The sequence below is a fragment of the Pelobates fuscus genome, chromosome 5, assembly GCF_036172605.1.
Source record: "Pelobates fuscus isolate aPelFus1 chromosome 5, aPelFus1.pri, whole genome shotgun sequence".
Classification (NCBI taxonomy): Eukaryota; Metazoa; Chordata; class Amphibia; order Anura; family Pelobatidae; genus Pelobates; species Pelobates fuscus.
Window position 1 is genome coordinate 380,316,300 of NC_086321.1, and position 13,399 is coordinate 380,329,698.

The 13,399-nt window shown below is 42.8% G+C and overlaps 1 protein-coding gene across 5 annotated transcripts in view; it reads left to right on the forward strand.

Annotated features, from left to right (window-relative positions):
• The first annotated feature begins 1,178 nt into the window (after positions 1–1,178).
• CEP131 (centrosomal protein 131) overlaps positions 1,179–13,399 on the forward strand; it is a 73,589-nt gene continuing 61,368 nt past the window's right edge. For 2 of the 5 annotated variants that reach the window (XM_063456310.1, XM_063456314.1), the window contains exons 1-5: positions 1,920–2,128; positions 7,324–7,509; positions 7,786–7,868; positions 9,769–9,883; positions 11,971–12,092. In XM_063456310.1, the coding sequence (XP_063312380.1) occupies positions 7,336–7,509; positions 7,786–7,868; positions 9,769–9,883; positions 11,971–12,092 (494 nt within the window). In that variant the 5' untranslated portion in view covers positions 1,920–2,128; positions 7,324–7,335. Of the gene's footprint in view, positions 1,193–1,919; positions 2,145–2,168; positions 2,192–7,323; positions 7,510–7,785; positions 7,869–9,768; positions 9,884–11,970; positions 12,093–13,399 lie in introns of those variants that run through there. The other 3 variants (XM_063456313.1, XM_063456311.1, XM_063456312.1) reach the window with 3 other exon arrangements.

The following is a 13,399-nucleotide window of genomic DNA, read 5'->3' on the forward strand; positions in this document are numbered from 1 at the left end:
GTGTATATATATATAGGCCTATCTCTATATATATATATTTTTTAACTACCTAGGTGCTTCCGCATCAGACATACTTCTGTCTCTCCCTCCCCCCTCCCCTTTGTACATAGTTCAGGTTTTTTTGTGTGTTACCTAATAAAGTCATTATTATTCTTTTTCGACTGTTGCTTTGATATCGATGTATGTATGCATACATATGTGGACAGACTGTGTTCTTTTCTTTCTAACAGTTTATATTATATATAGTTTATTATATACAGTTTATTATACACACAGTTTATATTACACACAGTATATATTATATATAGTTTAATATACACAGTTGATTACACACAGTATATATTATACAGTTTATATTATATACAGTTGATTACACACAGTATATATTATATATAGTTTATTACACACAGTATATATTATATATAGTTTATTATATATAGTTTATTATACACACAGTTGATTACACACAGTATATATTATATACAGTTTATTACACACAGTATATATTATATATAGTTTATTATACACAATATATATTACACACAGTATATATTATACAGTTTATTACACACAGCATATATTTTATGTATAGTTTATTACACACAGTATATATTATATATAGTTTATATTACACACAGTATATATTATATATAGTTTATTATACACAGTTGATTACACACAGTATATATTATATATAGTTTATTATTACACACAGTATATATTACACACAGTATATAGTTTATTATTACACAGAGTATATGTTATACACAGTATATATTATATATATAGTTTATATTACACAGTTTATTATACACAGTATATATTATATATAGTTTATTATTACACACAGTATATATTATATATAGTTTATATTACACAGTTTATTATACACAGTATATATTATATATAGTTTATTATTACACACAGTATATATTATACACACTATATATTATATATAGTTTAGATTACACAGTTTATTATACACAGCTGATTACACACAGCCCCAGTTTCTCCCTGACTCCCTATTGTTACTTTGTATCCATGTGTAAAGCATGGTGAAGCCACGCCCCCTGTGTTCCCTCTACCAAACTGCAGCTCCAAACTCCGCCTTTGATTGACAGTTCGCTCAGCCAATGCTGGTTGAGAAGATTCTTGTTTTGACCAATAGACGCCGGCAGGGGGCGGTCCTCGGGTAGGTTGTGTTTTGTTGCTAGAGCGTCAGTAACGTTGTCAGTTATTCTTATTAATGGTGGAAACAGCGGCTGCTGATCTGCGCGGACACTGAGAGCACCCCAAATCCTGGACTGAGAGAGCACCCCAATAAACTGGACTGGGAGAGCTGGGAGCACCCCAATAAACTGCACTGGGAGAGCTGGGAGCTCCCCAATAAACTGCACTGAGAGAGCTGGGAGCACCCCAATAAACTGGACTGGGAGAACCCCACTAACCTTGACTGAGAGCACCCCAAAACCTGGACTGGGAGCACCCCAATAAACTGGACTGGGAGAGCTGGGAGCACCCCAATAAACTGGACTAGGAGCACCCCAATAAACAGGACTGGGAGAGCTGGGAGCACCCCAATAAACTGGACTGAGAGAGCTGGGAGCACCCCAATAAACTGGACTGGGAGAACCCCACTAACCTTGACTGAGAGCACCCCAAAACCTGGACTGGGAGCACCCCAATAAACTGGACTGGGAGAGCTGGGAGCACCCCAATAAACTGGACTGGATGAGTTTGAAGCACCCCCATAATCTGGACAGGGTGAGATAAGAGCACCCCCATAACCTAGACTTGGTGTACCCCTTAACTTGCACTGAGGGAGCTGGGTGTACCCCATAACCTGCAGGTGGTGTTCCCCAATATCCTGGATGCTATAGAGCTGTTGCTATGAGGAGGCTGTGGTTTATCTCCAGTCATTGGTCTGGGCAGGTTGTTGGACTCCTGTACTGATGAAGGGATGCTTTGTTTTCTATTGGTGCCTGTGATTCCAAGACGCATTAAATGCTGGGATACTGGTACCAGGACGGTGAGCATCAGATGTGACCCAGTAACCGTCACATACTGAACGCAGAAGCTGGTACATCACGCCAACCTTGGAGGCGCTATATCCCACTGACGGTCCTCACTTTCTATGATAGCAGGTGAGGTATGAGTGCTGACTGACGGTCCTCACTTTCTGTGATAGCAGGTGAGGTATGAGTGCTGACTGACCTGGGCTGTGCAGGGAGACCATGGCAGCGGTGTGTATGGCTGGATCCTGGTCTATCGGTCTGGTCACCGAGATGTATTATTTGACATTTCTGTGCTTCACTAGGATACCTATAATTACATTCGATCTGTTGGTGGACGCTCACTGCATCACTTTCCAATAATCTCCTCGTAATTCCACCCAGAATCCCACATCATGGTTATATCTTCTATATAATGTAATGGCAAGGCAGTGTAGGTACTCATCAGAACTATAGCCGACCGCATCTGTCTTAGCATCAATGTTCTGTGGAGTACATGTCCTCGCGCATGCAGACTTCCTCGTCTGATTGGAAAGGCTGGGAGTTGAGGTCAATATAATAAAATGTATAAAGTTGGAACGTTTGGGCCGATATCTCTCAAGTTCCACTAATGTCTGCGCATGCTCCTTTGGTTTTAGTTTGCCGTGGGACATTAGTTGAAGGGAAGGATGCTCTTCAAAGGACAGATTTTTGATCTATGCATTATGCTTGCTATCTTGCAAGATACGGTGGTCAAAGCATGGCTGAAAAATCTCGTTTTCTCGTTAAACCATGGCAGCATTGTATTCTGATAAGCCGATTCAGCCATGGATTAATCAGGGATGGAATCATTATGGTAAGGATGGAAACCAGTTAATGTAGAGCTGGGAAGATAAACATGCAGCTTTCCAGATGTTCTAGAACCTTAGGCATCCATTCCAACATCTGGAGAGATACGTGTCACTGTAACATACCTGTGGCGGAACCAACCTCGCCACTGTGAACTGGAGAAGCCTGGTTGCTAGCCTCCTGCCCTGCGACTATGGCCCTGGGGTGTATTAACCCTGTAAGAAGTGTATTTGGGCACAATGGATGTTTGTATGCTGTTCCTGGCCCTTTAAATACTTGGGAGCAGGGTTACAACTTTTAAACTGGCACTTCGAATGCAGTCGAAGTGCCGAAGTGGCCGCCATTCGACAAACGAACACGTGGCGGCGGCCATTTTAACTTATTCGAACGCGGTCAGCGGTGTGTGCAGCCAAATCTTTGGAACTGTTTGCGGCTACCCAAATGCACGAACACCGCTGACCCGTACCTTCTTCGACACCGCGGCTGGAGACTAAGTCCCGTTCGAAGATTCGAACGCCTGTTCGAATGGGACTTAGTCGTTTTCACGGTGTAAAATAGACCGACCGTACAGCCCAAATCCATGGAACTGTTTTGGGCAAGAAAATGTGCCTGCGGTCGGTCAAAAGTGACTTATATCTATCTCCCTAACGACTGGACGGATTCGTATGATTTTTGGGTATGTTTGTATTTGGAATGTGCAGATTAATAATATGTAACTGCTATTAATATTGGATGTATGGTTTTAGAGTTATGAATGTTAGGTAAAAAGTATGTTTAAACTGTACGTATAATTGGGTTACCTCTCAGGCTAAGGGGAGGGAATCTGTGGGATGTAACCATTGTGTGATTGGGTAATCTATAATTGGATGTGGGCGTCTCCCTTGCAGGGGAGAATTGCATAAAAGCAGAGTGTGTGCCATTAAACCTGAGTTCTACTTTACCCTCAATTTGGAGTGCCATCTCTTATTGGGGGAATCTGCTACAAGGGATTGCTATGCTTGTCATATTCCCTTGCTAAATCACTGCTAGGCTCTTGGAATAGCTGGTTCCTGTTTTGCTCTCTGGAGGAGTTCACGGTGGTTATGGTGTCTGCTGCAATGCTTGGAGGCCTCAGGAAGCGCTAGGAGCATCCTTCAACGGAGGTACCCAGTCGGGGTGCCAGGTGATCCGTTACAATACCTGTCGCTGTATGTCATATACCTGTTGCAGGCCATGCTTTGCCACTCATCCAAATAACACAGTGCTGATAGCGTTCATGTTTGTTAATAACTAATCTGTGTGCATTGTGTAACCGTTTCACCTGTTCTTCTGCTCTGCGGTTGCCTAGGTTACCGATGCTGTAGTTACCTAGGGTGTGTATCATGTTCTCGATCATTAGATCTGTCGTTTTCAGCTATTTTCCAAGTGAAGATGCCAAGTAAAATATTCTCCTGTAATGTCTACATTTAATACAGCAAATATCCCTTATATCGGCAAGTCCTGCCATTAATATCCCTTATATCGGCAGGTCCTGCAATTAATATCCCCTATATTGGCAGGTCCTGTTATTAATATCCCCTATATCGGCAGGTCCTGTTATTAATATCCCTTATATCGGCAGGTCCTGTCATTAATATCCCTTATATCGGCAGGTCCTGCAATTAATATCCCTTATATCGGCAAGTCCTGCCATTAATATCCCTTATATCGGCAGGTCCTGCCATTAATATCCCCTATATCGGCAGGTCCTGCCATTAATATCCCTTATATCGGCAAGTCCTGTCATTAATATCCCTTATATCGCAAGTCCTGTCATTAATATCCCTTATATCGGCAGGTCCTGCAATTAATATCCCCTATATCGGCAAGTCCTGCCATTAATATCCCCTATATCGGCAGGTCCTGCCATTAATATCCCTTATATCGGCAAGTCCTGCCATTAATATCCCTTATATCGGCAAGTCCTGCCATTAATATCCCTTATATCGGCAAGTCCTGCCATTAATATCCCTTATATCGGCAGATCCCATCATTAGTATCCCTTATATCGGCAAGTCCTGCCATTAATATCCCTTATATCGGCAGATCCCATCATTAGTATCCCTTATATCGGCAGGTCCTGTTATTAATATCCCTTATATCGGCAGATCCCGCCATTAATATCCCTTATATCGGCAGATCCCATCATTAGTATCCCTTATATCGGCAAGTCCTGCCATTAATATCCCTTATATCGGCAGATCCCATCATTAGTATCCCTTATATCGGCAGGTCCTGTTATTAATATCCCTTATATAACTAAACTATAAACTATGAAGATTTAAACATGTACCATAGCCATTACAGCCTATTGTATTATTACAGCTCAGTGTAGTGGTTATGGTGCTATAAGTCCAGTCTAGCTAACGCTATGTCCCATAGTTAGCTTGTATTAGAATTTACAACAGTCCGCCTGTAAATCTGATACGAAGATGTACATCTGCCAGTTTAATGTAATTATCGCTGTATTTGAGCATTCGTGTCTGTTACCATCATTCCGGATTTCACCTGCTAGGTTGCATCCAGAGTCCGGGCTCCAGAAACCTGGTCTGTATTCTCTCTAAATCGGAGGCTGTTCTGCAAGTTCCAGACATGGATAAGTCTGGAGAACAGTGTCCGGATATTGTTGTCAGAATGTCCCCCCAGTCGATGATCGTGGATTATTTCTGTTAATTTGGTTTGGTTGAAATCATACCTTGGATAACACGGTGTGATGTACATTTTCTGGCGTATTTTGGAAAAGAAACGTTACCTTTTTATAAATGAGGAGTCACTGATTGGCTCAGAGCTCTCAGCCATTCATTCAGCAGTGCCCCTGCCCAGCGGAACCCCGCGCTTCCTGGTACTGTGATTTTGAAGCCGGATGCCGCCTGGGGGCCCTGAGGATCGGCGCTGGAGGCTCACTACAGGGTTAAACCTCTTGAGAACAGTTTAACCCAAGCATGTGAAACTCAAAGTCTAGCACGGGCCACATAAACAAGGTTTAAGTTTATGTGGGCCGCAAAAAAAACCAAAAAACCTTAAATTTTCATAGAAACTTAGGTTTATTTTGAAAATGACAGTAATTTCCCCCATATACTAAATCCCAGTCCTCCCCCTCTACTAAAGCCCAGCACCCCCCTCTAGCCAACAAGCAATCTTAACTCACATTGCCGCTGCCAGTATGTGACTCCGGAGTCCGGCCTCTGGTATACCCCAAATGGCGCCGTCCGCACCCTGTGCCAAATCTGATCCTCCCCCCTACTTCTTGAAACCCTGTGAAGGTGGAGCACGTTGATGTCACATCGGAATGTGACTTGGCATTGCGTGCCTCCATGCACTCCACTGTCCAGTCGCAGCCAATGCAACACTAACAGACACAAAGACACACACACACTGACACACACACACTGACAGACACACACACTGACAGAGACACACACACACTGACAGAGACACACACACACTGACAGAGACACACACACACTGACAGAGACACACACACACTGACAGAGACACACACACACTGACAGAGACACACACACACTGACAGAGACACACACACACTGACAGAGACACACACACACTGACAGAGACACACACACACTGACAGAGACACACACACACTGACAGACACACACACACACTGACAGACACACACACACACACACTGACAGACACACAGACACACACACACTGACAGACACACACACACACACACTGACAGACACTCACACACACACACTGACAGACACTCACACACACTGACAGACACACACACACACACACACTGACAGACACACACACACACACTGACAGACACACACACACACACACTGACAGACACTCACACACACACACTGACAGACACTCACAGACACTCACACACACAGACACTCACACACACAGACACTCACACACACAGACACTCACACACACAGACACTCACAGACACTCACACACACACAGACACTCACAGACAGACACAGACACTTACACACATACTTTACTTTATTGCTCCCTACCTTTTGGAGCCAATGTGGGGCATCTCCCTGGGTTCCTTCTATCTGCTTCTCACTGCTCTCTCGTGCCGGCTTCACTACAGACGGCGCGAGCGAGGGAGCAGTGAGGAGCAGGAACACTGAGCTCCCTTGCTGGCCCTCCTTCCCGGCCGGGTAAGTAGAGTGGGCACCTGCAATGTGGGGAAAGCAGATGCCTACTCTGCTATAACACCAGCATGTACTCGCGGCTCGCTGGGCCGCAAAGATGGTTCTTGTGGGCCGCGAGTCTGACATGCTTAGTTTAACCCTTTAAGGTAGGAGAGCGCCCAGGGGCCTCCTGACATTATAAAAAAATTTATTTAGACAAAGCTAGATTCCTAGACAGTCCCTTTTAAATCTGAAATTCACTTTGCATTCTCAGTTTAGTAAATAACACTGTATGATTTACATTTTTTCTATGAACACTAACTCCCTTCTTGTTGTACCCCCAGGTGACAATGCAGAGTCCTGTTGGTACCCCAACCCATCAAGGTGGTGGAAATAATAGTGAACTTGCCCTGACGGGCTCCCAGGTGTCTGTAACAAGACGTCCGAGTAGTGCTGGCAGTGCCAAGCAATTCTCCCGTTCTGTGTCGGTGATCACGGAGAGTCAGAGCAAGGGAAACTCACCGGTAAGTGAACTCCTAATGACCTGCTACCTGTCCTGCTTTAAAGGGTCTCTTGTCTAAAAATATGGTTTATTTACTAAACGCTTAGTTACAGGGAAAGGAAAACCAGAATTGAGACACAAATTAGCTGATCAACAAAAGTTCTGTATCTCCACTGTAATCACAGCTCGGCTGCTTTAGTCTGGATTTTGTCATTTTGTTTTCCTGCGGTTCTATGTTTAGTGAATGAACCTGTCTCTGCTAACTGAAAGCTTTCAATCCCTTTGTCCTTTTTCTTAGGGCAATTCATCGAGAGCCATCAACAATCTCCGAAGATCCAACAGCACCACGCAAGTGACCCCCGGGAACAGTTCGTTATTCAGGTAATCCTGGTGTAATACACAGGGCAGACCCGAGCTTAGTTCAGGTACTGGTGAAACGGGTTTGTAACAGAACTCTGCTGTCCATTTAAACAGAATAGAGAGTATTGACAGAATTAGTGTCAGCCGGTAAGTAAGACTTTACATTAATATTTTTATATTGTATCTATCTATATACAAACATAGATTCTGCAGAATAAGCTGGCGCTGTATAAATCGTAAAAATAATAATAAAAACAGGAATCTGAAGGGTTACTCGTTAAATTGTAATATTCCGACAAAAACAACCAATCTGTGACTATAGCAGAATTGGGGAATTTTTCCAAATCCATTATTTTTATTCATTTTGCAATTTGTTTACAGTTTACTTTTTAGTGAATAAATCCCATTGTTAAACATGCGCGGCCTCCACCTTGTGTCGAGGTCAGATGTGTCATGGGGTGAACTAAAAAAGAAGAGTTAAACGTTTATGGTGAATATGAATTGAGAATTGTAACCATTGAAGAAGTAATGGCCACTCCTGCCTTACACCTTGCTGTTTGTACCTCTTCTGATGGAAGACTGTTTAACGCATCAACTACTCTTTTAACCCCTTAAGGACCAAACTTCTGGAATAAAAGGGAATCATGACATGTCACACATGTCATGTGTCCTTAAGGGGTTAAAGGAAGAATCCATGACATTCTCAATGGAATGTTTTATATAAAGATCTGGGAGAAACATTTACCAGAAGTATGCGTGAGAATTCCGAGAGTTTGATATATTTTTTTTTACCACGCACATTCTGCCCCTGGGGTAAATAAAAGGAGAGAGTCGTTCAGTGTCTTCTGTTGTTTCTGTATCCAGCTGTTACTCCCTGGGGGCCCTGAGAGCAGAAAGAAAAGGGGGAGGGTAGGTAGGGGGTGATAGGTTCTGCTGTTGTGGAATGTAATAGATATAGGGCTAGAGGAGGGGGAGATACTCTCTTTCTGACCTTGCAGATCATTCACTATTTTAATCCCTTAGATGCCTGGCCCTTGCTTTTGTTAAAGACATTTGGAGGGGGCGGAATATGGACCATAGCTCTGTGTCGCCCTTCCCCCCCAGATTCCCTGTCTGGTTAGATCCTCTCTGTGTGTGGACATTGGTGTTTCCAAAAATATTGAATGGAATGTTCTGGCCTTTCTGTCTGGTTTAATTCACGTGGGGCTTATTGACTAAACAACACATTTTGGAGAATTTTAAATTATAATTTCAAAATGAAAAAATAAAAATGGCAAATTTGCAAATATTCTTCAAAAATACTATTTAGTCTGACTTTCACATTTCGGTTTCCAATTGGCTACATTTACTGTTCAGTGAATAAAATGCTGGTCTTTGTAACGTATTTCTAAATGGGTCCAACATTACAGCAGCTCGTGTTCCTGAAAGCCTTGGGGGGACTTTTAACACTTTCAGGCTGGTATTAGCCAGTGCTCTGCATTTGGCAGTGAAAGTCTGAAGGAAGCCCACGCCAGCATTTTATGAGCCACTCAACCTCCTTTTATTTGATCAACCTTTGTTTATCCTTGCGTACCTTGAAGACCTACTCTGTGAGCAGTTATAAAGAACCAGGTTATGTATCCACATGATTGATCTTTTACAAATACTGAAAGCTTGAGGCAGCCGTTTCTGCTAAAAATGGAAGTTGTGATTCTGGCAGTTTTGAGAACTTTCAAAATCCCAAACTTCCAGCAGATCAGTTTACAGAAAACTAGACTTTACTATTCAGTAAATAATTCCCACACAACGTTTCTTCTCTTTTTCGTTATTCGTGATCTGTGGATGCAATGTGTTGATTACATTAATGTTAACTGATTGTAAATCCAGCGAAACCGATGGCGTATTTCACAGTCTGTGCTTATCACTCTCGTGTTCTCAATAGTGGGGAGCAGCCGGATGATTTGCTGGCGTTCTTTGAGAGCAGTTCCAGTGGGCGGAAGAAGCTCGGTGCTTTGGCCAAAACCTCCCCAGAGAAGAAGACCACTTGGAATGTCCTGGTAGGTGATCAGACAAAGTCCTCCATCGGGTTTAACCTGCCTGTCATCTAATGTAGTTATTATCCATTGCTCATCTCCCTCTTTATTGGTTTCTCTGCCCATATGTATGTCTCTCTTAGTGCTAAAGAATGCACAATTTATAATTCATACTTCCAAACAGTCCTGGCACAGGTGGGGAAGTCCTGATTTGTGATCCCAGTTTTCTAGTACCAGTACTGTTTATCTGTAATAAAACACAGCAGAGGTCGCACAACAGTTCATATGCTCATGTTGCACAAGGTGAATGCTGGGTATTTTTGCCCATATGAGAGACGCTCTGCAGCCTTGGTTGCCATGTTTGACTGGCTTCTTTCACAGCTAGCTGGCAAGCCCACTTTCCGGCTGCCAATCATCACCACCAGGGCTTACTGCATCACTGGCATGCCCTCACTGCCTCTCCTGCCAGTGTTGGTTGGGTGCAGTAAGTGGGCGTGACGGAAGATGCATTACTAAAAGTACATAGTAAAAATACTAAAATAGACCCTGGCCGGAAAGGGCTAATTTAAAATCCATCTTTTCTGCACTGTATGCATTGGGACATTGCCTGTTTGCAGGGAGTAGGAAGGCTCCAGGGCCCCTGGGGACGGCATGCCCTGTGGCACGCATGTGGTGGAACTTTCCCAGAGCTCGGAGATGGAGTAAAGCAAGTGTCTGGCAGCAGAATAGTCCCTGTACCCGCTCCCTGCCCTTTTTCTTATTTAGGCAATCAGAGCAAAGTGTATTACTTGCTCCATCAGCCCGTGCTTTCTTACATTTTAACTGGAAAAAGTTCCTATCTTGTTATTTACAAAGAGACAACATATTTTGCAGCAGCGGACAACTGAATATATCAAACAATATATCCCTCTATCGATCACTATTTCAATCTATAATTCAATTGATTTATACAAAATATTATTATTTAGCCTTAACACCTCAATATAACTGTTTTATCATACATACTATACATCCGTGCTTGTTTATTTTATAGCATAGATGTTTCAAATAGTTGCAAAACTATCTCATTGTTATCACTGTGGGATTTATTTATTAAACCGGTTTCTATCCTCACCGTACCTTAGCGTGGAGCCGAACCTTCCTACATGACCTCTAACCTTCAACTTGCAAATGATTCTTACCAGTATTATACGTTGTCTTATTCTGTACACATAATGAATGGCAAGGTCATCATAAACAAAACAAGTTAAAATCCAAGAGAAGAATAAAAGGTGACAGAAAGCTAGATGGTTCCTCAGCTCTTCTGTAAAATCATTTGTTAATGTGATCTATTTATTGTCTCAGTAATGTGAGGGCGTGCGGGGATAATGGGGTGATGGCGGTAAAGGTGAGGTCCTGATTATCCCCCCTCGAGTTCTCTAGCAATTGTAAAGGTTGCTTTAGAGAATAGTTGGAATAATAAGATATAGCGTTTACCCACTGAGCATGATGCAAGCAAGGTTCCAAAACATGGAGTCCATCGACTGGCTGACGATGATGGGTGGAACCAAATTTGCATTATAAAATGTTAATTGTGGGAAACCGACTACTAAATAGCTGACTGAAAAATCCCTTCCTGTTTGCACGGGCAAATGTTCCACAAAGGAAAATAAAAACGTGACTGGCTCGGGGTGGGAGGCGTGTCAATCCACAATCGTTTACGCTTTGTATTCCTGTTTAGATCATACTTTAGCACACGCTGACCTGAGAGTTTGTTTGTGACGTTTACAGTGTGAGCCAGAAAACAAACAAAACAATCTAGAGAATGTAATATTTGAAGGACCCCATATCATAGCACTGGCTGCTGCCAGACTGCATTGGCCTCCCAACATTGAATTCAATATACAGATATTTTTAACTTTCTCAGAGAAATGTCTGAAATCTCATGGGGAATAAAAATATTTCTCCTGTTTAAAAACGGTCTGATCTGTCCTGTACAAAGCAGACACTTGGCTATAGCACAGTGATTGTTACCTCTGGCACTGCAGATGTCTGTAGATTACATTCCTATTATCGCAGTCACCCTTGTGTCGGTAATGTTACATTTTATTTTTTTCTCCCTCTGTTTTTAGGATGAGCATCCTCGCGTGTTCCCTATCCCATCAAGCGCCCGCAGTGCGAACTCTGTGCAGAGTTCTGGGATGAAGAGGAGAGACGCCCCGGCGCTGGCTCCCAGCTTTCCAGCCAATAATAGGTACTGGCCCGGAAGTGGAATATATACACATATACACAATTTTTGTTCTGTTTTATTTTCCTTTTTTCTTGAGAGGGGTGTGAAGTGGGAGTAAAATGGCTTTTTTGTCATAAAAATATAACTTTGTTAAGTCGTAGCATTTGTGATGGCTTCGGTTCAATGTTCTAGTCAGCGTAGACAGATGCTTTTAGAACTATATACAGTTTTCATTTTTATTGAATTTAAGTGGATTTGTTTGAAGAGGCTGTCTCAAAGTCACATTCCTGCAAAAGAAAAATACACATGGTAACAAATATTTAATACTAAGTGAATTAAGTAAAGGGAATGGTAGTAGTCAGTGCTTATCTGTCTACTCCCACTGATCCAAACAGACAGACCGACTGCTGTAGAATACTCGGGGAACACAGGAGGGGGCATTTAACCAAACTCCCTACCTGCTTAATATCTTTTACACTAAAGGGATACGGACATTACAATGTAACTGCTGTCTGTAGAATACTCAGGGAACCCAGCAGCTCACAGTGGAGGGGGTAATTAACCAAACCCACCCAATATCTTTTACACTAAAGGGATACGGACATTACAATGTAACTGCTGTCTGAAGAATACTCAGGGAACACAGCAGCTCACACTGGAGGGGGCAATTAACCAAACCCCCCAATATATTTTACACTAAAGGGATACGGGCATTACAATGTAACTGCTGGTCTGTAGAATACTCAGGGAACACAGCAGCTCACACTGGAGGGGGCAATTAACCAAACCCCCCCAATATCTTTTACACTAAAGGGATACGGACATTACAATGTAACTGCTGTCTGTAGAATACTCAGGGAACACAGCAGCTCACACTGGAGGGGGGCAATTAACCAAACCCCCCAATATCTTTTACACTAAAGGGATACGGACATTACAATGTAACTGCTGTCTGTAGAATACTCAGGGAACACAGCAGCTCACACTGGAGGGGGGGAATTAACCAAACCCCCCCAATATCTTTTACACTAAAGGGATATGGACATTACAATGTAACTGCTGTCTGTAGAATACTCAGGGAACACAGCAGCTCACACTGGAGGGGGGCAATTAACCAAACTCCCCCAATATCTTTTACACTAAAGGGATATGGACATTACAATGTAACTGCTGTCTGTAGAATACTCAGGGAACACAGCAGCTCACACTGGAGGGGGCAATTAACCAAACATCCCAATATCTTTTACACTAAAGGGATACAGACATTACAATGTAACTGCTGGTCTGTAGAATACTCAGGGAACACAGCAGCTCACACTGGAGGGGGCAAT